The 27,966-nt window shown below is 42.8% G+C and overlaps 1 protein-coding gene across 3 annotated transcripts in view; it reads left to right on the top strand.

Moving 5' to 3' along the window:
• ABAT (4-aminobutyrate aminotransferase) overlaps nt 1–27,966 on the top strand; it is a 60,655-nt gene that overhangs the window by 7,303 nt on the left and 25,386 nt on the right. Inside the window, exons 2-3 of one of the 3 annotated variants that reach the window (XM_075058749.1) lie at nt 571–705; nt 17,655–17,783. In XM_075058749.1, the coding sequence (XP_074914850.1) occupies nt 17,714–17,783 (70 nt within the window). In that variant the 5' untranslated portion in view covers nt 571–705; nt 17,655–17,713. Of the gene's footprint in view, nt 1–570; nt 706–13,069; nt 13,268–17,654; nt 17,784–27,966 lie in introns of all 3 variants that reach the window. The other 2 variants (XM_075058750.1, XM_075058748.1) reach the window with 2 other exon arrangements.

Below are 27,966 nucleotides of genomic sequence, written 5' to 3'. Positions count from 1 at the left end.
TCAGGCTTTCTTCATGTTAGATGCCAAATAATGGGAACCAGCCATCTTGTTCTTCTCTGTCACCTCTCTTTCTGCATCTGGTGTGAATGACACGTTTTTTGCCAGGTGCTTGCTTGATATTAGTGTTGCCATGTACACCAAAAAAAAATTAGGACACTGGAAGTAGGATTGTATTGAAGCATTTTTAACAGCTCCTTGTATAACTCTGATTATATAAATTATTGCCTCAGAGGGAATTAGAGAATATGGCAGGTTAAAAAGCTGTTTAGAAACCAAAACAAACTGCTCTGGCATGACAGGACAGATTTCAGGCATAAGATGCTTCCTGGCAGCAGGCCAGAGCATAATCCTACCACACAGTGCTATGGACAGGCTAGAGGCCGTGACTTCGGAATCCTTACCGATTTCATCATTTCAGGCGAAGCACGCTGCTGAGTGTACTGACAGCGACGGTCCCCGGACGGCAGGCTTGAGGGATGTGTTTTACCTCTATGGACCACACTGCCATCCACCTCAATGTTCTCTCGTTGCAGCTCTAGGATAAAGCAAACCTTGTTTTTTGCTCCACAGCTATTGCTGCAATGCAGCTTCCCGGAGAGGGAAATAGGATTACACAATCAGAGCGTGCTGGTGGAGGTAGGAAAGCAGAGGATGAGCTGGCTCAGATGAACTCCACGCTCCTTGTTTGCAGTGCAGTTTTACCAGGTAATGGAGTTGCGGGGGTGAAAATCTTCAGTTTGGTCCATGGTTTGGGCAGCGGGTGTTGTAAGGGGCTGGCCTAACTGCTGTAACGTGATGCTTCTGCCTTGGCTGTTGTAAAAAGCAGCTGAAGAAGAGCATAAAAAGGGCTATCTTGTGTTATTAAGAGAGGGAGTAGAGGCAAATGGAGATAATGACAAGCAGTGCTAGGGGCTAGATTCATGATGTTTTGGAGCCTTTGACTGGGAAGAACTTCTGTGATCCCAGCAGCCATCTGTGTGTTGCAGTAACTATAGCTAACAAATCTTGTTGTGCTTTTTTTCTTCCAATTGTGAAGTCCAAAATGCCAGTTCTTTAAGAAATGCCTTTTAGCAGTAGCAGGAGATCAGTGACTTACTTGCTTAAATTCTCATCGGTAATCTTTATTTTTCCTTCGCCAAGAAGGTGATTGGAAAATACCTCTTCTGCTGCAACCTGTAAGATTCCTTGTGTTAATTTATTCATAAAAATTGGACTATTACATGATCATGAATAAGTTCAGAGTTTGTTCTTTTGCTTCTCTGTAGATTTTGGTGTAGTGGGACTTCATTCAGTCAAAATGGTAGGACTGATGATGAACATGGGTTCATGGGTAGGTGATGTTTCAACAGTGAGTCAAGCATGGTGGCTACTCTGGTTGGACCTCTTCTTCCTCACACTGCTCTCAGTTGTTTCCTTTCACTGGTGTACCTTGTTTTCTCTGAGCTGAACTCGTGACTACACTGGATGCTGTGAAGAGTTTGATGATGTCTTTTCTCCAAACTGGGAATCTCTCCGGTGTGGATGGGAGACTGAGCTATGCAGGTGACAGGAGAGCTAGATGAAAGTGGAGCTCTTCAGAAAAGAGGCTGAGAAGATGCTACTATCCTTGCAAACCCAAGGCCATACATCATTTCTGGATGCAACACTTGTGTAAAGTGTATTATTATTTTTTTCCTGAAAATATGCAGGGGAAAATCGTGTTCCAGAGTGATCTGATAAACGATGGGAAACAGTTCACAGGTCCAGTGTTATTGCTCTGAATGGAAGAGGGAGGAGAAAGTTCATCTGGTCAAAATCCATATGCAACCTTGCATAACTGATCTCTGCTCTGCCTGGTAAGCAAGCTTTGCAGGCTTGCAGCCGCATTCCTCTCATCTGTTGCGAAACTTCTACGTCTGATTATCTCTTTCAGCTACTGTCACTAGTTAACAGCAGAAAGCGAAAAGGTGCAGCTTGAGATAATACTGACACAGTACTTCTAAAGGCTAACAAAGCATGTGATTTAGTAACTTCTATGAAGGATTATCTCATTACTGATAAATCCTGCAGTTGCATCCATTTGGTGAAACCCTGATTTTATGAAGGAGAAGAAAAATGTGCCTTTTTATTTTGTTTGTTTTCCTAAGCTGCTATGACAGTGCCCTCTTGGGGCCTCTTGAGAGGGAGAGGTTAAGTACCACTGAAGGAGGATGGAGGGCCATGCTCTGAAGGGAAGTGCTCTGCTGTCCCGTTGTCCCATTGTGCTAGCGCTGCTTACTTTCATGAGCTATCCTTAGAAAGATAAATATTGCCCTTAACAGCTTTTTCTTAAATAAATAAACACCTGTTTAACCTAACTAGCTCCTTGTTCCATACTGACCGTATTCATCCTGGAGTAACTTGGGGGAGCTGCTTAAAATTATACTAGCAGTAGACTTAGCTTGATCTCTTTTTGATACGACAGTCATTCTTAGTGTTTATTAGTGCCTTTGTGGCAATATTGTAGTTACAGAGGCAGGCTTGTCTGAGAGCGCAAAAAGAGAGGATAGCTGCTGCCCCATGCCACTGGACAGCTTACATTAAGGTGCCTTTCTCTGCCCTTATTACAGCACTTTTGTGGTATTTGACAGAAAGCAAAATCTCATACCTGTCCTACCACATGAAGGCTAGTGGTATTGCCAGCTGATTAATTACTTAATATTCATCATTGCAACCTACATTTGCAAGATATTTCCTTGCAGCACCCATGGATGTTCCTCATGGGATATTTGCGGTGCTGCAGGACATCCAGTGTCCCTTTTGGTTGCTGGAAATGAATAGAGTCAGTGTAGAGCTGCTCTGAAATGGTTGGTGCCAGGGGGCAAGGTGTGCAGCACTGACACCAGCTGGTGGTGGCACGGATGCTGGCTTCAGGTAGTTCTCACAAGGTTTCAAAACATGCTTGGAGTGTGGGTGCAAGTAGATATTCCAGAAAAAGTTCCCTCTCAAATCCTTAAAAATCAGTTGTTTTCCATTCCTGCTTTTAGCTTGTTAGCTTGTCTGTAATTCCAGTCCAATGGGCCTTCTTTATGAAATGGAAATTGTGGGTATCTTCTGTGATTCCAGAAGCAGCTGACATAATATCCTGGGTTTGTGTCCCAACTCCCAATTTGTGCAGCCCCTCTGACCATCACAGTTACACAAGGATTCCTTCAACAGTTTCTTGATTCCAGGTCCCTCTTCTCTGACTCCAGCAACTAAGCTGGACTTGTTCAGCTCGTAATAGAAAATTTTATAAAGATTTGCCCAGTACTAACAGCCTTCCCAAAACTGCCCAACGCTTTTTAACTACCTAAATGTGACATACAGGATCTTCATATTCATGTGATTTGTAGTTTGTATGTACCAAACTGAAAAAACAGTGCTCAGTCTCTTATGTGGGTGTCATTGTTATCGTAGTATTAGAGGGTGCGGTATAGATGTGCCTCGACAAGACTTTCCCAGTGAGTTTAGCCATTAGCACACTTAGTAAGGTCTAATTTACCTCCTCAAATTTGTGTCCAGGTATTAGAACTTGTGTGAAATGTTGTAATGCAGCAGCTTCGTTATTTTTGTCAAACAAGCAATATATAAGGAGTAAATAAGCACAGTTTATGCAGTAGCCGTGTGTTTTTTTTCCTCAGCGGGTAACTTGCAGATTTTGATAACCTTCAGTGAGACTTCCAGTTACCAGTCTTTCTACCTTGCTTTCAATTCAAAAGAGTGCTTTGGCTCATTCACAGCTACAGTTTTGTGAATGGACCCAGTGAAGTAAAAGGGACCACTTGAGAAATATGTATCTTGCTGAATCAGACTGGCAATAATTTCTTTGTCCATCTGGAGCCCAAAAATAATTTTCAAAACATACTAGGGAATTTACCCACAAAGTCTATTGATTAATGCTGTGTACCTATCTATGTTCCCTAAACTGTTTTGAAAACTGCACAATTGCTGTTCTTTGTAACCTATTGCCTGAATAAACAGGCAATAATAGGACTTTTGAATAGTAGAAATTCATAGTAATTGTGCTTAATTCCTATATCCCTTTCCTTCTCCTCCTTCCAAATAAGAAGTTCTTGAGTTTAATGGGAATTAAAGTAGGTGGCATCTGAAGAACAGAGGGGGGTGATCCCACTCTCTCCCTGTGTCGGTGTAAGTTATACCAGTTACTGATTTGTAAGTAATGCAGGTGCAGTTCAGGTGTGCCCTTGCACACATACAACCTCTGACTTCTTTAAACTCAGCATCTGCCCACCAAAAGAAATCCCTGGATGTTAGTGGTATTGATTGCGGTGAATTCCACTCTGTTCATGAAGCTTTTTACTTCTTTCGGAGAAGAAAAACTACCTCTGTACACTTAGTGTAATGTTATTGAATGTGCTAGGGTAGGAAGCAGTCTTCTGACTAGCCACAGGTTGGAAAAGCTGCAGTGTGTTAGGTTTCCTGCAAAGCTAAGCAATCCCAGTTTTTCCTTTTATTTTCTGGTTTGCCCTTCATGATAATCTTTTTTGTCCAAATAAGATTCTTATCCTTCAGTCTGCAAATCGTTTGCTCAGATTTTTATAATTACCTTGGGGTCAACATTTATACAGTCTTACTTTATGTTTTCTTCCAACTGCATTGAAAGATTTTTTTTTTTGATATATTTTAAAGTGAACCTAGTAATTACTGTTACTGTTCACAGTAGCTAGAAGTTGATTTGAGAGTCCAGTTAGTGCTTTATTCCTTCTCTGAACAGGCAAGCCCTTAAGAGGGGTGTTGCTTTTCCTCTTCATGCAAGTTTGGGTTCCTGAGACCCTCCTTTTTAGCCTTGTGGCAACTGTGGTTTTTGAAGGAGGACTAGGACTTGGTGCTGAGTATCTTAGTGTGTCTTGCCCTCTGCTTTGTGATACTAATGTGTTCTGTTCCTGTTTCTTGCAGGTGTATATGACGTTTAGGATTTTGACATTTTGTCTCTACCCTTGAGCTGCTACTTCTGGATACTGAATTTTTCTCAAGTACAGTAGCTGTGTGTTGTTTGAAATGCTTTGGTTTTCCTAACAAATTGTAGCACATGCTTTCTAGAGTGTGAAGCAGGGATTAAGGAGGGCTATAGATTTGCTTCTGGAGGAATTTGCCATCATTTGCAGTGAAATCCTGCAGCTGATAACACAGTTAAACCTTCCAATATCTTCCATAAAAACAAAATATCCTTTATACTAATCTTCTGCTTTTGCTTGGTCTTATGGACCAGCCTGGCCAGAATCTGATCCCCATTTTGCCTTGTATCATCATAATATATTTCAGAATGTATGTAGTATTGATATATAAAAATATTTCTAACAGTGGAAAGACATGCTTTTGATTCTGCTAAAGCAGGAGATTATTTTCTAACAGTGAAAGATCATGTAACAAGTCGTCTTTGGAAAACTGTGTATCAGTGCCAGTTGTATGCTTATTGTGGGTGGTTGGCAATGTCCTTTCCAATGAGACACCATTTGATGCAAGGGTTAAAACAAAAAAATCCACTACAAAAAAAAGTCTACTACTGAATTACTCTCTCTCTGGATGAGTTTCCAAGCAGTTGGACACGACACAGCTTAGCATGATGGGGCATGATGCTGACTGGAGTCTCTAGTTGATGTTGTCATATAACTTGTTAGCACTACTGTAGCACTTCACAGTAAGAAATACTTTTCATCCAAGATAACTTTGTTAAATGAGTTTAGTCTTGCATCATGTTAAGGTAGCACTCAGCAGAGGCACAAGAATTTCTTTGCCATACCTCGATCTCCCCAGAGTGCACCCTTAGGAGCTGTAATCCTGATTATTCACTGAATGAGTGTAGTAATAAATCGCTGATACAAAGCATTGCCTTTGAATCCAATGTTTTATGTGGCGAGTGTAAATACGTACAACTTTTCTCAGTCCTTCCCCCTCTACTTTGTGATGTGTCCCTGTGCTAACCATCTTTCTGAATAGGATTATTGCACTTTCTGTGGTAGATTAGCTAGTTAACAAGTTCAGTTTAGAGTCAGCAGTTTGTTTTACTGTCTGGCAACCAGTACAGGCCAGTTTAAAAATGTCATTTACAGTCTGTGTATGTAATTAATAACAGATTTTAAATTATGAAGAAGGTGAGGGATCAGCTTCAGTCTTAAATTTGGATGCGATCAACAGCTTGTTACTTCGGAGTAGTATGGTATGTGTGTTATAAACAACTGCAGGCTGGGCTCCTTTCTCAACAGGGGCTAGTACTCACAGGGGATCCCAGGCCACAGTCTTAAGGTGAAGGAGAAGGGAGCTGAAACAGGGTTAGCCACGTCTGATTCCCCTCCGTATTGGCGTTAATGGCATTTTCATTAGCAGTTTGTCTGGATGGTGATCAATTGTCCATTTCGTGTTGAAGAGCTCTGGAGAACATGGTGACTTTAAAACATGTAGTGCTGCAATGGATATGAGTTGGTTGTGTGGATGCTGGCATCACATCTGTTGATGTGTAAATTATCTGTGTCAGGACAATGTTACAATGGAGAGAGACTGCAGAGTGCGTTTGGTCTACCCGAACGACTTTCTAGCATGGTAATCATCACAACATCACCCCAACCGAATAAATTCTGCTGCTGTTGTCGCACTGAGAGAAGGTGGAAGAAGAAAGCGTGGTGCTGTAACAGCAGCACAAACTGGAGTCGCTAAATTGCCAGGGACCGTAGCCGCTTCCCGTAAGCATTGCATGTTCTATCTTTGTTGCTTCCTTCTGATATCTGTCCTTCCATCTGCTGTCCTAGGCTTTTCTTCGTGCTGAGCCACGACAGCACAAGTCTGGGGCTCGCGCTGGTTCCCCGAGGACCAGGCTGCTCCCTCACCTCCCTCCTTGGAGCACGTGGGTGCAGGGGCTTCGGTCGCAGCCCCTCGGGCAGGCTTCAAACCCTGTGCTTAGGAAAGCGTCCTGCCAACATGTCGCATCCCGCAGCTGGAGCCTGCGGGAGATAGAACGTAAGGCAGGTCCCACAGCTAAGATCCGGCCCCTGGCTCCCTGCTGCAGTGCCGCCCTGCCTGTTCGGGGGCACGGAGCACCCCCTCCTCTGCTTGAGTCGTTTTAATGCTCTGATTACCAAAGTGGGTAAGTCACCATCTCGCTTGTGATAATTACAGATTTCCTCTGTGATTTTTCACTTGTCGGTTGCCACAGCAACCGTGCAGTGGCTCGGCCGAATCGCTGTCACAGGGATTTAAATCTGAAGCGGCTCAGCCTTTTCCTGTGCTCTGGCGCATCTTCCCTCTTGCCCCCCGGCACCATGGCAACCTGGCGATGGCATCCCTGCCTCCGCGATGGCACCCTGTGCTTGCTTTCCCTGCGTCCACGGGCCTGAAGGGATGCTGCTGTTATTCTCTTTGCATATTCGCGTCTCTTCCATTCCCCATCTCGAGCAGTGCGCGGGAGGTGGTGGTAGGATGCGTGCTGGCTGTTGTACCGCCTGCGTCTGTGCGTGACCTGAAGGAACTGAACCAAACCGAGGTTATTTTATGATGGTTGTACGCCTGGGATATTTGCAAACCAGAGTAAAATCGAGGGGTTTAAGGACAAAACCTGTTCTCCAGCTTCCACAATTCTTGAAAACTAAGGGGCCGTTTCAAACGTTAATACAGTCTGGCTGTGCATCTCAGGAATTTGTTTCCAGAAACCTTCGAGAAGGCATTCAGGTGAACTCAGACTCCCAGGGGTCCGAGCTGATGGGCTGCACCCCCATGCCAGAGGTACCGGAGTAGCAACAGGCAGAACCAGATGATCTGTTGGGTGTTACTCTCCACTGGGTTTGGCCGAGCACGGGGCATAGCTTGCAGGAGCTGGTTTCATTAACTTTCATTAACTGGGGCATTCCCCCAGCTAAGCTGCAGGGTCGCAGCTCAGGGTTTCCTCTGGGTGATGCCTGTCCTCGCCGCTGGCAGTCGCGAGCAGCTGCTGGAGGGAGCTGACAGCAATGGCATTTCTCACAAATGCAGCCGACAGCAGCCGACTTTAAAGTGAAGGAGGGAGCAGCGTTTTCAACTGGCAAGCTGGCTGCAGGGAGTTTTCATCAGGTCATGTAAGTGCCTTTGCCTTGTGCCTGCGTGCGGTGGGGGTTAGCACGGATTCCAGCTTAGCCTGCAAGGGCTGTGCTCCCGTGCTTTCTGCTCAGAGGTGAACGTATGTCTCTATGTATGTGCAGGCGTGTGTGATGTTAAAATGTCCCTGTCATGGATACGTGTGGTTAGCTGTTCCCTGGTTTGTTTGCTGGACGCCTTGTGAAAGAAATATCCTGCATGCGTCTGCTTTTCTGTGTCCTCAGCTGAAATGGGGGTCACCTTGAGAAACCAGAGCACTCGCTCCCGTTGTAAGATGTTTCCCTTGGTTTGGTGCAGGCTGCCTCCAAATGAGCTATTTTATGACTTCAGGAAGCAGAAGAATAAATTGTGCTTTTACAGTACACTTTATTTGATGCTATTTATCTATTTTCATGACCTCTGAGGAAGCAGTGGTAGGATGCTGAGGAATAAAATCTTACAAGGAATATAACTGAATTTCCTTAGACGAAGCTCCACTTGAGGGTATTTTGCAATACTTTAATTTTTCCAAAACTACAGAATGTTTGTGGAGGAACTAATCTGAAAAGCACGGCCGTGCCATAATTTAAGTGTTTAACCTTTTGAGAGCTGAACTGTTTTGGTGTGGGGAATGTATGGAAATTAACAGGCACGGTTTGGATATGTTGTTGCCATCTTCATTTAAAGTAATGGATTCAAAATATGCAGACTTGAAGAGAGGTTCTTATGCGTAGCTCAATACTAAAGTTCACTGAAATATCAAAGTGCAGGTTTTTTCGGTGGGAACTATTAAGGAATGATAAAGTAAAAAAAAAATTAAAATTTTTCAGCTAATAGTAGTTTAGTTGTGCTTGTTTTTTACCAACATTTGTGTACATTTGTGCCATTTATGGAGGTATTTTTAGGTGTGGATCTGGAACTTGCCCAATTTCTAACATGCTTTTTCAATCCCATTTTTTTTTCCCTGAGACAATGTATTTCTTTCACAGGGACAGTGTAGGCAGATCTTATCCCAGCTTAGCTGTTCCAATAGTTCTTGAATCAAAAATGAGCTGCTGAAAAGTTTAGTGGGTCACTTGAACCCTAGTGTGCCATAATCACAACATTCCCACCTGTTCTCATTCATTGGATTATGGACCAGGAGTCTTTTCTTGGTCCTGTACTTGTTGGAGAGAGGGAAAACAGACAAGGGCAGAAATATTTTCTTTTCTTTTTTTTTTTTTTTAAAGTTAAAAAAAAAAAAGGAAAAGAAAAAAAGATGTATTCATATCCAACCACCAAACCCTGCTTGGAGGACATCTAAGAAGGACAACCTGGACACATGAGTGTAATGAACCTTCTGACTGTAGATGAGTTTTAAAACCTGATGGGAGGACTGAAGCTTTCTGTTCTAGCTTCACTGCTGGTTCAGCTCTGACCTGGTTGTTGGCCTCATTAGGCAGGTAGGTATTGCCATGTCATGATGGGTACTGTACAGTACTTCCAAGCTATGAATGTGAGGTCTTTGTCTTGTGTGTTGCATCTTGCTTTGGTCTTTTGCTGCAGTTTTCAGAACAGACTGACTTGAATGCCAGCTGAATGTTGGAGTGAGATAAGGTAGCTGTGCAAAAAAGCCAGTTTATTAGGGAAGACTTATACTGTTGTGTGCAATATTTACTGTTTTGTCAAGACTTGAAGGCAAAAACCAGTCTCCCCATTTCTATTCTTCTGAACAGTAGTGGGAATGTTTGATCCTGTTGGTGTCAATAAATAAATAAGCAACATGAATAACAGACACTTGAGCCTTACTTGTAACTATGACAACTGTGTCCTTGACAACTTAAGTACAATCATGGAGTTTCCAATTACATCCTGTTCTACACAAAGCTTTTACGGTTATTAGAGGCATAAACAGCAAAAGCAACTGTCAGCTTGTGAAGTGTTTTCTGGCAAAATCCATTTTGGTGGTAGATACATGTTTCCATTTGCAGATCACTGTTACTTGTTTGGTTGTCAGTGTTGCTTGGCATTCTTCAGGGGTCGGTATTGGGACTGGCGCTGTTTGACGTCTTTGTCAGCGACACGGACAGTGGGACTGAGTGCACCTTCAGCAAGTTGCCAACAACACCAAGCTGTGTGGTGCAGTTGACACACTGGAGGGAAGGGATGCCATCCAGACGGACCTTGACAGGCTAGAGAGGTGGGCCCCTATGAACCTCATGAAGTTCAACAAGGCCAAGTGCAAGGTCTTGTACGTGGGTCAGGGCAATCCCAAGCACAAGTACAGGCTGGGCAATGAGTGGATTGAGAGCAGCCCTGCAGAGAAGGACTCAGGGGGTATTAGTGGATGAAAAACTGAATGTGAGCCAGCAATGTGTGTTCACAGCCCAGAAAGCCAACCGTATCCTGGGCTGCATCATGGGAAGCATGGCTAGCAGGGCGAGGGAGGCGATTGTCCCCCTCTACTCTGCTCTGGTGAGACCCCACCTGCAGTACTGCATTCAGCTCTGGGGCCCCCAGCATAAGAAGGACATGGACCTGTTGGAGCAAGTCCAGAGGAGAGCCACAAAGATGATCAGAGGGCTGGAGCACCTTTCCTGTGAAGACAGGCTGAGAGAGTTGGGGTTGTTCAGCCTGGAGAAGAGAAGGTTCCAGGGAGACCTTGCAGAAGCCTTCCAGTACCTAAAGGGGGCCTACAAGAAAGCTGGAGAGGGACTTTTTATAAGGGCATGTAGTGGTAGGACAAGGGGTAATGGCTCTAAGCTGGAAGAGGGTAGATTTAGATTAGGTGTAAGGAAGAAGTTCCTTATTGTGAGGGTGGTGAGGCACTGGAACAGGTTGCCCAGAGAGGTTGTGGATGCCCCATCCCTGGCAGTGTTCAAGGCCAGGTTGGACGGGGCTTTGAGCAACCTGGTCTAGTGGAAGGTGTCCCTGCCCATGGCAGGGGGGTTGGAACTAGATGGTATTTAAGGTCCCTTCCAACCCAGACCAGTCTATGATTCTGTGAAGTGCCTTGGTGAGCTGTGCTCTCCAAGAACAAACTCGCCATTCGTTGGTGAGAGTCACTCTTTGCACTGTCTTTTTCGGCTGCTGCCTGTGAAATTGCGCCAGATAAGTGTTGAGCTTCAGAGTGCGCAGGGGTCTCTTTCTAATGCGTGGATGGTCTCGTAGACCCAGCAGACCTCTTCCTCGGAGTGTCTCGGTCACTGTAGTGATCCTTGTATGTGGCCTTGGTATGTTGTGGGGTGCCTGTAAACCACCTTTGCTTTTGAAGTGTGAGGTTGTGGCCTTTAGCTGAGCAAGTTGGATGAGGAGCAGCTTGTTTCCCTTTTCTGTGCCTTCTCATGAGGATGGTGCTAGGTACTGTTCTCCCTGAAGTCGGGGGTTTCAGCTCTGTTTTGTGCTGGGTTTGTATAGATGCTGGATGGAAAACCTAATGCCAGCCTTATATGAACACCAGATACACATTTTCTTGCAACTACCTATTAACAGGACTTTCCTATTCCCGTGATGATTTGAGACAGCCTTAGTCTAGCTATCGCTAGAAGTTGTTGGCGTTACTCTAACAGACTTCTCTTGCAAATGCTGTTGTGAGCTAATTCAATTTTTTTTCAGAACTATACCTTTAAAAAAAACCTGTTGAAGTAAAAGGACCTGTTGTATTTCATTGTGTGCAATCAGGCTTTCATAACTACATAGACTATATATGAACTTTTAACTCTGCTTCTGGGACCAAGTGAATTGCAGTTAAATACATCAACATGCTGGCAGGCTTCTTTATTTACTTTGTTGTTTACTACATTTAAGTGCCTAAAGCAGTAAGTCAGGATTTCTATTGTCATCCTGCGCTCTGTCAATAACAACTAGTTAAGTCGTTCAGTTTTTTCCTGCTTTGATCTATTGAATGTGGACATTCCCCATCTCCCCAGAGGAGCATGGGTTGGTACTTAATGATTGCAGTGCATTTTCAAACAGCAAGTGCTGTTCAATGTATACATTGAATCTTTTTACGTAGATACTGCGATGACATTAGGTTGACCCGTTCTACCTCAAATGCAGACTAAGGAAGGACATGATTAAGTTTAATGAGTGACAGACTCAACTGTCTTCCACCTCAGCCATATTTGGATTACTTTGTGAATTGTGGGGATATTCCAGACTCTGGGATCTCCTTGGGCTGTTTTTAGAAGTAAAATACTTGAGCTGCATCACCGAAGTCATGAAGGGTGTTTGTTCATGAACACTGCAAACCAGGACACTTGCCCCCTTTTAACAAATAGCCTTGGGGTTTCACTGTTTTTTTTAAGACAGGGCCCTTCAACTCTCTGTTTTGTGAGGCCCAGGCACAGAACACTATCTGCCAGCAGTTGATGACAGTAGTAAAAAAAGCATAATAAGGGATTTCAGGAGTTCATGGGGTGCAGAATGTAGGACTGGTTAAGATTTTTCATTATAACTTGTCACGCTATTGCAGAGTAAGAGATGATAGGGCTTGGGAAGCATGAATGAGGCTGGAATGTTTGTCCGTATTCAGCTCAGAAGCTGCAGTCCCATCTAGCTCTGGTTTTGGCAGCCGTTTTATCTTTCCTCTCTTTCAGAACTACTTATCTCATCTCTGACTTACTGTACGGCTGGCACTGCTTATGTGATGGGATCTGTGACTCCCTCTTCTTAGTGCCCATGTCCTGGCCTCACTATCCAAACTCTTTCCAGCTTGCCACTGATATATTCCAGTCTGATTCTCTTCCAGAAAAGCCGTTTGAAGAGCCCTGATGTGCAAGTATGGGAGCATTGTGGAGGTTAGAAAAGGAGAAACAAGAGCTCATGGAGGATAAACAACACAAAAAACTGGACCACTAATGCGTTACCACATTGTGGGTCTTTGTAACAGTAGTTGAACTCACTACCCTGTAAAGCCAAGGAAATTAATTTCTAATTCCAAAAGAAAATCAGCTTTGCAGTGTATTCCCACTTCCAGCATGGCTACCTGAGTGCCGCCAGGCTTTCCAACATTGTTCTTTTGTTTCAGTCACAGGAACCACAGCTGACTTGGTCTCGCAGTTTGCAGTTTCTTCCACTGTTAAAAACATACGCAGAAAATGCGGTGTCAAAGCATGCTGAGCTGTGAACTGAAGAGCCTTCTCACCTCTTTGAGAAACACCCTCCTTGCAAACCGTCTGTACCAGCTCACCTCCAGGATGCCAGGGCAGGCTGGGGTGTGGAAAGGGTGGGTTTGCTTTCAGGCGTAATGCGGGTGCTGGTGTGGGGTCCCCACAGAGTCGGGACACATCTGCCCGCTGCCTGCGGGCTGGCAGAGCTTCAGGGCCTTGGGCTGCTGCCCTGCGCCCCCCAGCAGACACTGCACCGCGCACGAAGCGAACGAGCCTTGTGCTGTTTTCATATCAGGAGGGATCCGAGCGAACAGGACTAAAAGATAGTTTGAGATGTTTTAAATTTCACAGTTAATGTGTAGCATGACAATCCCCTGGCTGCTGTGCATCACAGAAAAGTCAGGCAAAGGAATACAGCAAGAAAGGAATGAATTTGCCTTTGTCCTGCTCCTCAGATACATATTGTGAAGACTTGTGGAGTAATTGCCGTGCGCAGCTTGTGCTGCTGTTTCTAAACCGCTTAATTGTTCCTGGTTAAATGGGTTTGGAGCTGCTGAAGGACAGATGAATGTGCCCCCATGAATTTAAAATAGGCTTCTGTGTCTCTCGCATGAATTGCAAGAAAGAGATGCAAATCTGCAGTGCTGACTCTTCGTCCGTGTCTTGCAGTGTCTCTGTTTCACCTCTTACCTTTGCATCTATCCCGAGGATGCTTTCAGAGGCAGGTTTTTGCAAGCTGCAGCCTGAAACCCAGGCGTCATACTGCATTAGCTTCTCTGCTAGCAAGCGAGAATGCTGTATGAACTCCTACTTTGTATATTCTCACTCCTGTATCGGGATCGAGTGCTCCTGAATGCTGGGGTCCCTCTCTAATTTTTTTTTTATTTTTCCAGGGGTTCCGCCTAAGAAACATAATCTTGTTAGCTCACAGAAACAATGTGCCTTTATAGTTCACAATAGGTTTCTGTTGCTGCACTGAATGACTGTTGTCGTTCCTAGTAACTAATTTTGCCTGTCAAAAATAATCACTCAGTACAGAATTTTAAGAGCTGCCGTTTAAAAAAATACAACCAATTTCACAGCGTGCATTTAAAAAGTCCACATATCCTTATGTTTCATGTGCTCCATAAACTGTACTGAGCTTCTGCTTTGAAAATAATTTTTCTTGTGACTATGACTTAAGCTGTATTTGCCAATGCATGTGTTTATGTAATGCAGAATTCCATACAAAAATATATGCAAATATATCTGCAAAATTGATGCATTGAACACTCATTTCAGAATAGCTGTTTTGTACAGTCATCTGTAACGATGGTCTTCTCCAGCTCAGGCAGTTGCCATTAGAGGAAAAATATTTAGAGAAGACTTTTATGAATCTCTTTTTCTGGAAGAGTCTCATTTCTTTGAGATCTAAAGTAGCTAGTGTTTAATCACAAATCTAATCCAAACATTGTCCTTCATATCCCCTTTACAGTCTGATATCTGAAACTGGTGGATGTATTTTGCCTAGATTTTAAAGAATCTGAAACTGTACGCAGTTGCTCCAAAGCAGCAGCGGTGATGGAGCGTGGCTTTGCTGCGGTTTTGACACGTGCATGAGAGCTGATTTCTGCTGGCTTGCAAACTGTGCCACGGCTGCTTGCAGTGCTAGAACAAGCTAGGCTGGTGGGAATTGATCAAGAGATGAATTATGGAGGCAAATTTCAATTGGTTATTATGATAAGCAAATAACATGTGCTTAGACAACTATACCAATCACATCAGCTGATCTCCTGTGAGAATATATGTGCATAATGGAGATGGAGAAGTAGTTGATTTTAGTTATACTCACGTCTGATATTACATGATTTATTCTGACTCTGGACTGGAAAATGGTAAAACATTTTATATAACAACTGTCAAGGAAAATTAGGGCTAAGCTACTTTATTTTTAAACCTCTTGCAATAATTTTTTTCTACGAGTATTTCAGAAAGACAATACCATTTCCAAATATATTTTTGACGCTTTTATGAATACTGTATTTTAACTATTAAAGGACTTAAGATAAACAGTAGATGTAAGTAAAAGACAAAATAACATTCTGGGAGCAAAGATGTAGGAGTGGTTCACCTAGGGAAGGAAGAGTAGGTACCGCTGAAGGGAAACCTGGATGCTGGTGGGTACAACCATGTAGCGTGACTGGAAGGTATGTTTGATTTGTATGTGAAGAGGCATCTCATCATTGTGGGGAAGGTAGATTAGTCAGCTGGTAGCAAAACACCCACGGGAGATGATTGAAGGAGATTAGAATGACAAAGCAAGCCTGGGTGGGTTGTTTTAGCCTTCTGCCATAGGTAGGTTTGCACTGCTCCATTTGTCAGTTCCTGCAAAGCTGTGTTCATGTTAGCTTTTAACAGACTCCTAGAGACTTTTAGAAAGTAATACTTTGCAGAGGAAACTTAAGGAGGGAATTGTAGATTGCAGAAGTACAGACCAGATAAATAGCTTTGAAGAGAGGACGTCAATCAAGGTGGTTAATCATTGTGAGAGGTGCTAGGCTGATTCAGCCTTTAACAACTTTTTTTTCCACAGTGGTAGTCTCACTGACTTAGACTTGCATTTTTTTTTTGCTAGAGGATGGTCCTGCGATAAGAAATTTATGGTATTGGGATATTTCTTTATGCATTGATTATGCAAAAGTTAGCACAAATAAAGAAAAAACCTGAGGGTGAAAAAAAGAAAATTAAATTAATCCTGTCTTATAAGTGAAGTTACTCTTTTCTGAAAAAATTTAACTAGTTCCCTTTACACTTCTGACCCAAAACCTTACCTTAATCTAGTTTTTTCCAGTGTGCGCACAAATGTTGTGCAAGTGTTTGCTCACTGTGGCAGATTTCAAAATACCTTGAATTTTAAATTGAACTCAGAGCAAACTAAGTGAAACTAAGTGCTACGTCAATTGCCTTGGAAGGCACAGGGAATTTTCTTTGTACCTAAGTATTAATAGGTCTGTGAATTAGTAGATCTCTGTAGGCAAGGAGTTTTTTGTTTTCTTTTGCCAATTTTGAAAAAGCTCGAGAATGAAGGAAAGCAAATGGTATTTTGGCTAAAGACAATACAGAAATTAAATTTCTGATATATTAGTCTTGGGGAAGAGATACTTCCTATCATGGTAGCAATAGATCAAATGCTTCCCTGCATCTAGTCGCCAACATCTGTTTGCGTATTTTATTGATGGCATAGAAATGATGTAAGCAGTAAGCTGTGATCTCTTTCTGCTGGAAGATCAGCTCCATTCTCAGAGCATATTTGTTAAACAGAGTTCTTTCCAGGAGGTTTACAGGTAATAGTGACATTTCATTTGGACTGCAAGCCTCGGTCCATTGCTACTAGAGGTCTACACCCACTGAGGGTGGAGGGACATCCAGTGAGGTGAAAAATGCCAACGTAGTCTCTGTACAGGCAAAGAAGGCCTCTAGTGTTCTACATAGAACACAGGGTACCACAATTCTAAGCGTAAAGTTTGAATTTAACCTGTATCCTGGATAATAATTCAATGATCTGTTTTACCTATTTATGACTTCCAGCCAGGCTTTCTGCACAGGTGATCCAGAGTGAAAAAGGAGTCATATTATCATTTGTGCTACTTGACTTTACAAGGTCATTTATTTTTAACTAGCTGAGGTAGAATCACAGAATAGCTGAGGTTGGAAGGGACCTCTGGAGGTCATCTGGTCCAACCATCCTGCGCAAGCAGGGCCACCTAAAGCAGGCTGCTCAGGTCCATGTCCAGTTAGGTTTTGAATATCTCCAAGTATGGTGATTCCACACTCTCTCTGGGTGATTTGTCCAGAGTTTTTCTATGTTTAGATGTATCTTACTGTATTTCAGTTTGTGCCTATTGCCTCTTACCCAGTCACTGGACACCACTGAGAAGACCCTGGCTCCTTCTTTACTCCCTCCCGTCAGGTATTTATTACACATTGATGGGATGCAACCTGAGCTTTCTTCAGGCTGAACAATCCCAGCTATCACAGTCTCTATTCATAGAGATGTGATTAATTGTTTTTTCAGGGGATTGATTTTTCTTTTCTTTCCTAACGTCTGTCTTGCTGTCTTTTTGTATTAGATGAGATTTTTCTCATAAACTTAGGTTGAATCAAAATAACAGATTGGCTTGAGAGACTGACTGGAAACAATTTTTTTAAAGTTCAATGTAGTCCACATACATAGAGAAAGTAGAGAAGGGGAGCAAGGGAAAACAGGTAATAATCTTTACCCCGTGGCCCCACTAAAGCTGGGAGGTACAGATTTAGCCTAGAAGTCATTTGCCTCAACAAGACCTAGCATCAGCCTTGGGTCTCAATCCTGAGACTGCTCTGAACGTCAGCATTAATCCATCAAAGCAGGCTTTCAGTTTCTTTGGATTTAAATTAGTGAAAGTGGAAATTGAAACGAATGACACAGTAATAGTGGCTGCATCCACAGGGACATGAATAAGTGTATGCTTTTCTTTTTTTCAGAACGTCAGCCGGCAAGAAATCTCTCAAGATTGAGTCTTTTTGAGTAAAGAAAAGATAAAATGGCATCAATGTTGCTTAGTCGACAGCTGACCTGTTGCCTGCAGCAAAACTCTAGACTGCTTGTATTTGGTAAGTGGTTTTTTTGTATTTTCTTGCTTTGTATTTGGTGAGCATTCACTTTACGCTAGTGGACAAAATTCCAGTTTGAACACTACTGGATGTTGAATCTTTCAAAACCTGAAGAATATGTTGTTCTGCATCTTAGATAATGATGCAGTTGTAGTCCAGAAGTGGCCCACAAAGGTGCTGTGGGTTCTTTTTTATTCTGCAAACAAGAACCCATTTAGTTAATAACGTGCACTGTAAACATGCTAACTGAAACAAAGCTCTTCAGCCCTTGGAACTCTGCTCTTACTTTCTCATGCTACATGGTGCAGAGATGAAACAACCATCCATCAAAATCAACCGTTTTTTGTCTTTGTGCTATGTAGCATGACCCTGCCAGTCTTCCCCTTGGAGAGGTTTTGTGTGAGTGACATGAAGAGATGGCCCTCACTGGGGATGTGTGTTTCTGCTTGGAGTTAGCTCTAGTGTGAAATAAAAACCTACCATATGGCATCAAACTACTTTCTCCTAAGTGTATAATGGCAAGTTCTTGCTTGGCCCCAGCTTGTAACTTGGCATTGTGTATGTCTATATTAAACCTGCAATCTCTGTGAAATATATATAAAAAATAAATTTCTCTTGGCTTTGTTGGACAAAGCAGTGTAGAATCTAAGATCTGCCATCCATTTTGTGTGCTGTTATACTGAATACAGTATGGCTGAACGGCTTCTGTGACCGAGTAAATATTAATGTTTCTTTTCTCCTCCAGCCCTTCTTCTGCAGTGCCATTGTGCTCCTGCCACTGCCAGGCAAACACAGAATGCTTCCATTTGCTCGGAAACTTAAGCATAATTGATTTCCTTTTAAATAATACACTTTGGGGAGCAGCTGACCTTTGGCTAAAGAACACAAAGTCAGGTCTTGTAACTATTGGAAAAGTATTAGGTCAGTGTTTCAGTATAGGATGCACTTCTATTTATGGGAGTGACGCACTGATTATCTGCGCTGTGCAAGAGCAGTGATCATTTGGTCGATAGTGGACAATGGAAAGTGCTTGCAGCAACCAGGCCTTCGTTAGTTGTCAGTCCTTTGAGCTAATCTGTCATCTCAGTATCACTTAATGCTCCCTGCCCCTCCCAGTGTCTTGCACACTCCTGTGCTGCTTCCCAACCACAAAGACAAATATATTGCAGTTGTGCAAGATACTTGAGGTCACTGGAGAGCAGATGCACTAACTCATTCGTCCTTTCTCACCGTTGCAATGAGGGGGTGTAGATCTTCAACAAGAAAGGAAAGCAACTCCAGGCTCTGTTAATCCATCCTTGCTTTCAGGAAACTTGTAAGTGGGAAAACCTACTAAACTACTGAAGCAAAGAATAGAATGTCCTGGCTGCAGGTTGTGTAACAGACCTGTGGCCTTTGGGACTGACTGAATGCTTCGTGTGTCTATCTAGAGATTAGAAAAGATGGAGCAAGAGGAGAACCCCTCACTAGAAGAAACTAGCAGTATCCTGGCAGTATTTTAGCCTGCAACATTCCTGGCTGACAGAATAGACAGAAGACTGACACTTGTAGCAAAATTCAGAGCTTCAGGCCATTTTCCTGGTGAGTCCCAGCTAAGGTTGCAGTGCTGCCGGTCTCTGCTGGCTTTTAGGGAAATGCTGAGGGCAACATCCACGAGCTCTCTGCTCCAGAGTGCTTTCCTCCAAGGCATTTTTGAGCACTCAAGTTTGGAGCTTTACAGACTAAAAAAGAGACTTGTACATTACTTCCACAAAAATCCTGTGGTGCCATTTGGTCTGTTAATTTCCTTCTGTGGGTACTGAAATGACAGGGTTTGCAAAGGGGGGATGGAGGTGGAGAGGAGAGAATAGATTGCCTCTTGGTAGAAGTCTCTACGTCTGTGGGCTGTCATGTTTCAGTTGCGTGTGTGCATTAAGCACAATAATCCTGTTCAGCTTGAATCTATGATAAATTTGTTTACAGAAAGAGATTTTTTCATCCTTGATTATTTCTGATTTTTAAAGCAAATGTGGGAGTTAGCATTGTGCTGGCCCTGAGCATGAAATAAGCTGGTTACTGACAAAAAAGGGGCATGTGGAAAGGAAGGATGTTGGCAAGTTTGCATTTGCTGCAGCAAAGAATTACATGCACATTCACTGTTGTAAAATACGTGTGAACAAAGGTAACTAAGCTTTATATGAATCAAAATATTTCTAGGAACCTTTTCTCTAGCTGTACGTGGGGGCTAGTGTTTAATTCTAATTAAGATGGATTTTAGGCCCTCAGTCTTTTAAGGAACTTGGGACAAGAGATAAGCATCTGGTTGGAGAATTTTTTTTACTTAACCACTGCTTGTAGTGTTCTCATTACTAACAGTGCTAGTCTGTGGCAAGCTAACTAGAAAGGGAAAATGAAAATAATATAAGTTCATCAAAATGCAAAAGTTAAGCAAAACATATGAAAGTAATATGCAACTTAAATCTTCCCCAAAAATGTGAACCCTGAAAGTATTTGGAGTCCTTACACCTTCCTTAAAGATAAGCATTAATCAGGTATGGTTTTATTTTCCCTATGTATTTGATCTACTTGATAGTTTGGCCTTGAAGATAAAGTTCACTACAATTTGAAGGGTGGCAGAAGAACGACAATAGACTGAGTAGGTAGCCTAATCTTTTTTTACAAAGACTCATGCATAGCACTGGCAGGACGGTAATGGCCAGGCAAATCCGGGAGAGGCGACTCATGTTGGAGAAATGACAACGTACCTCCGTATTGTGTCTTACGTGAATTGAGTTCTGTTGCTACTGTCAGCCCGGTGTGCTGCAAGGTGATCACGACTGATAGTCTGAACGTAAATACTTATTCTGCTTCTGCGAGCTCTGGTTTTGTCAGCTGTGCCAATGTAGTAGGAAAGCTGTTCCATTTCCATGCTTTGGAGGCAGATGAAGGTGCAGTTGGTTGTTAGCTGGTAGGGTAGTACCATAATTATGAGGACAGGCTGGGACTCCAGAGATCTAGGTTCAGTTTCCTACTGATAACCCTAAGGGGTTGAATTTGTCTTTGTATCTTGAACTGGGCAGCATGCCGAAAGGTCAGTCTTCTGCCTTAGGGTAGCATCAATTTCTTTTAGTCCATGCCCATCCCCTTCTAGGATGCTGACCTGTTCTTAAAGGCCCCTAGCAGTGCAGCTTCTGCAGTTTCCCTAGGCAATCTGTTGTATTGCTGAACTGACTGTACCTTTAAAACTTTTTTCTAATATTTAACCTAAGTTTCAAAACAGGAAAAAAAATCAGATCCTTACTATTTGCCCTGCCCTCAAAGGACCTGGAAACTGGAATGTTTATTATTTCTTTGCGGCAGCCTTTTATGTATTTGAAACCTCTTACATCCCCCAAGACCTCATACTTTTTTCTCAACTGGTCTAAATACTGTTTCAGTCTTTCCTTGTAGGTCCAGTTTTTTTCCTCCAGATTCTCTGCAGTTTTATTGCAGTGCCCTAAGTGGACTAACTACAATTGAAGCTGTACCTCACCTATCTCAGTCTGTTTTCTATCTCTCTACAGAGGATAATAATGTTTTATTTCACAGGTGTGCTGCAGTAAAGTTTGAGAGATGTTCATATGAATTATTGACTTGTCCCCATCACAGTTACCAGAAAGAGTCTGGAAAGCCATGAAAAAGATTTACTCTCAGTCCTACTTTTGTCTCCAATATTAATCCTTGCTAAGACTTTCTACTTTTTTTAGTTCAGTTTGTACATTAGGAGCTTCCCTAGGAAATCAGAGAGAACAACCTGGATATGTGTGAGGGATGTGTGTGAGAAGCAAGGATCAATTCCCTTCCCTGCATTGTAGAGAACATGGACTTGAGGTCACCTTCAGCTGATGCCCTGGGAACTGGCCATTGGTGGCTCTCGAGTGCAACATCTCCTGCTGGACTGAGGAACCTTTACTTTTCAGTCTCACCAAACATTCCCACAAAAAGCTGAGATGTATAAAAATCTTTGTATTAAAACCTGTTGTTGGAAGGAGGCTCTGCTACGAGGCTAAGCTTGGACTTCAGTTCTCAGTTGCTTGAATTAATGTAAGGCCTTTGATTTTCCTACCTAATTTTCTTGTTCTTTCTGTGCCACAAAGGGTGGCTGTGGCAATGCTGGCTGTGTTTTCCCACCTGGGCTTTCCTTGTGGCTCTTCATCTCTAGAGGTGTCCTGATGAGCTCTCATAGCTGTTAACTCTGGTTGGTTGTGCTGCAAGCGAGGAAGGGTGTTATGACTGATTCAGATCACAAGAAAACCAGCAGTTGGATGCTCCTGTAACTCTGCTGAAGAGTTGATTTGGGATTATGCTGTGATCGGGAGGGGGAACTGTACTTACTCTTTCTTACAGGAGCTTCCACTTCTGTACGGCCTGTTTGGTATCGGATTTTTTCTTCGTCTTTGGAGAATCCTGTTCCAATAAAATCTCCAGTGTGTATGTGGGAGTACTGAAACACAGACAATCTCATGTGGAAGAGCTTCTGATCTTAGAGCGTAAGCACTCTGTAAATAGCAAGCTCAGTTTTCACAATATTATGCAATAGCGATGTTCGTTTTCCAAACATCTCTAGCTAGCCTGGCCTTTTGCCATTTCGTTTCAAGATCTGTTAGTAACAGATTCTACTTCCAGCACCTAAAAGAGGACTTGGGCGAAATCGCAGTCCTCCTACTTTTGGCTGTCAGGGCCTCCACACTCTAAAAATTCTGTCTGGAAGGTGATTTGATAGACACGATGCAGTGGAAGTTAAAGGCATGCAAGGGAGATTGCGTTTCTGCACTTGCAGAGGGCAGCGGTGCTATGGCACATGTAATGTGCCTCCTTGGGGACTGGAGAGCATTCACTTTATACTCTTTCACAGCAAAACGCTTGCATTTGAGAGATCTGGTATGCCAGCATTTATTTTCACTTATCTTCTTTTCTTTTTTTTCCTTGGAGTAGTTCCTTCTCTTAATTACACTGATGTAATTTCAGTGCCTCCACTGGCGTTTCTCCCAGGTAATATCCAGTTGTTGTACACTCAGGAACTGTGTTTATGTGAGTGTTATTTGTGGTCAAACATATCAGAGGTTTAAGCACTTTCTTTCTAGCCCTGTGTTGAACCTAGCTCTTGCTAGCAGAGATCACTCCTTAGCACAGAGCCCTGCTAACAATAGTGCTGTTTGTGAATACCAACATCACAAAACGTTAGAAGGGTGTACTTATATTAATTATGTTGCTGTAGCAATGTGGTACTTTGTTAAAAATTGCTGAGTGAGACACCTGGTGAGTGATGAAGGTAGCATGGAAAAGAGAAGTTGGAAAATGAGCTTTTCTGTCTGCTAGCAAATTTTGACATCCTGTTAGATTAAAAGGAAGGATGTGATAATTTGCTGATGTTACTCAAGTGTTTAGAAAGACAAGGTGTGTTGCATAGAGCTTTGAGAAGAAGCTTCTTTGCAAGAAGCAACAAAAGTAGAATTTAACTTATCGTACCCAACCTCTTTAAATGGCATGGGTAGAAAATTCTCTGCAAATCGTTCAGCTGATGTGCTCAAGTTCATTAATAGTACATACGTTTGTTTTTTGACTTTTGCCATGATGTGAAGGGACAGCTTTGTTTACCAAGGAAAAAAAGGGTCCTGTTCTCGGTCATACTAGCTAAATGTAATTTAAGAGCTTTCCTAATGCTGCTTCAGGGACAGACACTCTGCTGTAGCCTATTACCTCTGCACACTTTTAAGATGAGAACTGAGGTCATGTCATTTGGTCCTGTTCTTAAGTTAAGCTAACATAACACAAGAAACCCTTTTTCTATTGCAGTTTGGTCATAGACCTCAACAGAAAGTCAGTGGACTGACTTGGTCCATTGGCTCAAGAGCATAACTTTAATGAAACATCTAGGTACATACAAGTTATAGTGCAGTATGAATTTAAGAATATTAACATAAAATTATATTGTTTAAAAAAATAAATCTGTGAGGATGTTTAGGCCAATAATATATTTTTGTTGAGCTTCCATCTTTTCTTTTGAAGAAATTTTAAAATAAAAAAGCCACACAGGCATCAGGCTACCTCCATGGAGGAGTTAGAGCAGTACAGGTACATCAGTATCAACAGTGACAGGTTATCATGTGCATATGCTGTCAGTCCATCAGTGACGCAGTCATAATAAACATACACACTGTGGAGATTTGTTGGAGGGTTTCAGATCCCCCATTTGGGGAAATACTGTTCTCACTTGACCTTTGTGGCATTTTCTGTATTCTAGATCTTTTATTACAAAGGTAATGCTGTTAGTTCACTGAAGGACCAGCCACCAGGGATTCTTAATTCTTGAAAATACCTTGCTCAGACATAATGAGAATCTCAGTTTTTATCTGTCCCATCTCTACTGTCCTTTGGAGAGGCAAAGTACAGTCAGTGTTCAAAACCAAGACCTGACGTGCAAATGTCTAAACTCGTAAGTATCAAAGTGGAGTAGCCTGAGTTACAGGGTGACTTCAGGGTTTCTGTTGCAGGGTAAGCTGATATTAAAAAGTCGAACAGGAATAATTTGGGCTAAGTTGTAAAGTACATTGAGTACCTTCAAGCCAGAAATGCCAGCTGAGCAGAGCACGCTGTAGTTTACTCGGGGATGAAACTACAGCGAGTGATCTGATTTACTTGCATTTACTTGCATCGTGAGGAGAACGCGATGCTGATACTTGGGGTAGGGGGAAGCAAGAGAGACAGAGCACGGTCTCTGGGTTGAAATCCTCTTCCAGGCAAAACAAAGCAAGCATTGATGCAGCCGTCTGTCACACAGTGTCCAAGTGCTTGGAAAAGCCTTTGCAGGAGAGCGAGCCGCCTCCCGGAGCTGTGCTCTGTGGGCCGGGAAGCAGGAGGCAGCACCGTGCCCTGCAGGTACTGGGGGCCTGGAGGACAAAGCGTTGCAGAGTGTCCAGCACGAGGGATGCCAGAAAGCTGGTGAGTCTTCGTGCAGGGGGTGGCCAGACCCTCTTTCACCAGGGCTCTGACGTCGGTGCCTTTTGAGAGCGGTCTGAGCTCCAAGTTTTGCCCGTTCGGTAAAGGCAGCCTGTGAGACTGTAACGAAACGGGCCATCTGACGGTGAGCGGTGCTGTGGCAAACCTCTCTCTTAAATTCTGCAGCATTAAGCAGAGCGCGAGTCCGTAGCGAGTGAAAACTGCTGTGCTTCCTTTCGTTTCATTTTATGAGTGTTTGGACAGGTCCCTGGGCACTGAGGTAGCATTAGGCTTCAAAAGTCTTCAGCCATGTGGCAATAAGACAGTTTGTTTTCTTGCTGTTAAGATGCTCTTACATGTAAAGAGCTCTCCTCATCTGAGTGCCAGTGACTTGCACAACCTGCGTGTGCCAATACAAGTCACACAGGGACTGAGCTTTTTGCAGGAGCCGGCCATTTAGGCTGTCATTAAAATTTCTGATCAGAGTCCCAATTTACTTGAAAAAGAGTAGGGGAAGAACAAAAAGAGTTAAAAGAGGGGAAGCAGGGTAACCATGTTTTTGTGTTCTTAAAATTTGGGTCGTTTCGTTTATTTTTAACCAACCCTGTGAACAAGTATGCATATCTGATGAGTAGTGACGTGGGCTATTTGGAATAAATCTGTTGACCTTGCTAGAAATTCTGTGAGTTTGTGCCAATCATTTATGTTATACTCTCAAAGGGAGAAGAGCTTCATTAAAAAATAAAAAGTTTGAAGATTAACTCCACTTTGGTTTTAGCTTTTGCTATCAAAGGCTTTTTTAGTATTTTGAGGGTTTGGGTTTTTTAGGGTTTTTTTCTAGCCTGTATTCTTCATCCTCTACCTAAGGGGAAGAAACCCCCCCCACACTTTTCAAAATCCTACGATCTGGTAACGCAGGGCATTTTCACTTTATTTATGGCAAGCTGTTCCTTCAAATTCAAACCATAGTGTTTGCCTGAGCTAGGTGGTGGAACAACTCTTTGACAAGTGTAAGGATCAATAATAAATCAGTATAGCTGCCATTATACTGGTGTTAGTAAAATGAGATACTCTGTGGGCTCCTGAAAACAAGTATGTAAAATTAAATTTGTATTAGTCAATCAGCCTAGAAATCACTTGCTTGGAGAGCGTGATGACGTGTAGCATGCTTTAGGAGATAACAAGCAAATGAAGGGAAACCTGTCACTTATGTTGCTCATTTTTTAGATGGTTTTGGTTTGGAGACTTATTGAAAATGATAGTGGTTTGGATAAACTGCTCCTGAAGCTGTTGTTTAAAAAATGTAATGTCTCACAAATTGACCAACATTACTAATTTGATAAAAATGATCTTTAAATCAACTCTTCTTCTGGGAAGACCTGTATGTTTTAGTTTCCTTTGGCCAATCTTTGCTGTGTATGAAAACCTGTCTGTTGATGGACACGAGCTATGCCAGTGTGAATTAGTGCAGCACTGCACAGCAAAGTACTGTTTGCTTTTAATCGCTCATCTGTGCCCTTAGCAAATATCTAGTTCAACATACCTGTGCAAAAGAGGCTGTGGCATAAACAGTTGCAAAAAGATGATGATGATGATCTATGAAGCAGGCTGACCAATTTTGGTCTTTGTTTGTTGCACAGCCTGGCTGATGGAAGCAATCTCCTCTTGTCTTGTGATGTTAAACAAGTTAGGACAACAGTAAAATATTCTCTAAATGAATTCCCTGTTGTAGAGCTCTGTAAATATGCGTGTTTTCATAGGGGAGGCTGTGCCCTTTGCAATATCCACAACAGAACTTTCTTAGAGAAATAATAACATTTGTGTTTAATTTAGAATCCTCATCTATTGAAATACTTCACAGATTGTCCTTGAGGGAAGTGAAAGAGATAAAATGTTATCCACACCTCACAGGTGATGGCCGGGAAACCTTTGACTATTGGTCTCCATTGTAGAGCCTGGCAGTCAGGCATCTTGCATGCTTGCAGGAGCGGCTTGGTTGTTAACAGATGAGGAAATCTTTAGTCACTGTCCAAACAAGTGCACTTTTATGAGAACTCGGTTAAAAAGACTAAGGCAGGCAGTGTGCCTGTGTAAGCTGCTGCTCCGGATGGGAGGACCCTGGGAGATGGACGGAGGGGACGTGGTGGCACAGGGTCTCTGGCAGCAGAGCACCAGGCAGGGCTGGGGGGGTGGAGGAGGAGGAGGAGGAGAAGGAGGAGCAGGCATGCAGGTTACAGTTCACCTGTCTTAAATTTGCAGCTGTGTCAAACAATTCCCAGTATGCTGCTAGGCCATATCTTTCCTGTTACTGCTGACTACCAAAATGTCCTATATATTCTGTGCCTCTGTCGGTGCTTTCCCCATTATCATATCAAGTAGCACCTAGAGCCTGGGAGGAGGGAGAGAAGAGGGCACAGGATAAGGAGAAATGTTTGCTGCTGGTTTGCTATGATCTCCATCGGGGAAGGAACAGGGTGCACAAAAGGGTTAGTTTGGTCTCTTTTCCCCTTTTAGACTTCATAGTGTGTCTACTAAATCTGCAGCTTTATTGGCCATGAATTGTGTAGCTTTTGATCTTTTATATGCAGTAGCTTTTTTTTTTTTTCCAGTGGAGCAGTTGTCATGCTGTCTCCAATTTACATGAATGCTAAACAAAATGACACAAAAATGAAGTGGTGTTGCTGAAATGAAACCTATTAATAGCTTTGCGGAGAGGCACTGACGCATCTCAGATATAAGGACTTGGAATGAAAGCTGAGGAGAATAATCATCTTTGCAGACTAAGTTTTCACAAAATGAGCAGTGAATTTAAGTGCTCAGTTAGAGAGGGCTGTGATTTTTCAGATAAAGTTTCTCAAAATCAGGCTTGCTTGAGACATCTCAACTTGGGCTGACACAAACTGAGGCAAACTCTCGAATCACTGTTGGCCAAATGGCTGTATTCAAAACACTGCCAAGCAGTATCATATTATACCATAGTATACCTCCTTGATAAATATTTGTTTTATTTGACAACTGTTGTTTCCAAACAAAAAACATTTTTATTGCCTTTCTGAAACAAAACTCTGGCAGTGAGAGGTGGTTATGGATGGAAGCACAAGAGGGGCTTCCCAGCGGCAGTGCTGCACCCTGATGCTTTTTGTGTGCGTGGGTGCTGGCCTCCCCATGCGTCTCCCTTTCTGGAACTTTGCTGGATTGGGGTGTGTTGTATCATTTTAGCATCTGG

The sequence above is a fragment of the Buteo buteo genome, chromosome 27 (assembly GCF_964188355.1).
Source record: "Buteo buteo chromosome 27, bButBut1.hap1.1, whole genome shotgun sequence".
Taxonomy (NCBI): domain Eukaryota; kingdom Metazoa; phylum Chordata; class Aves; order Accipitriformes; family Accipitridae; genus Buteo; species Buteo buteo.
This window is presented reverse-complemented; position numbering and strand designations above follow the sequence as displayed.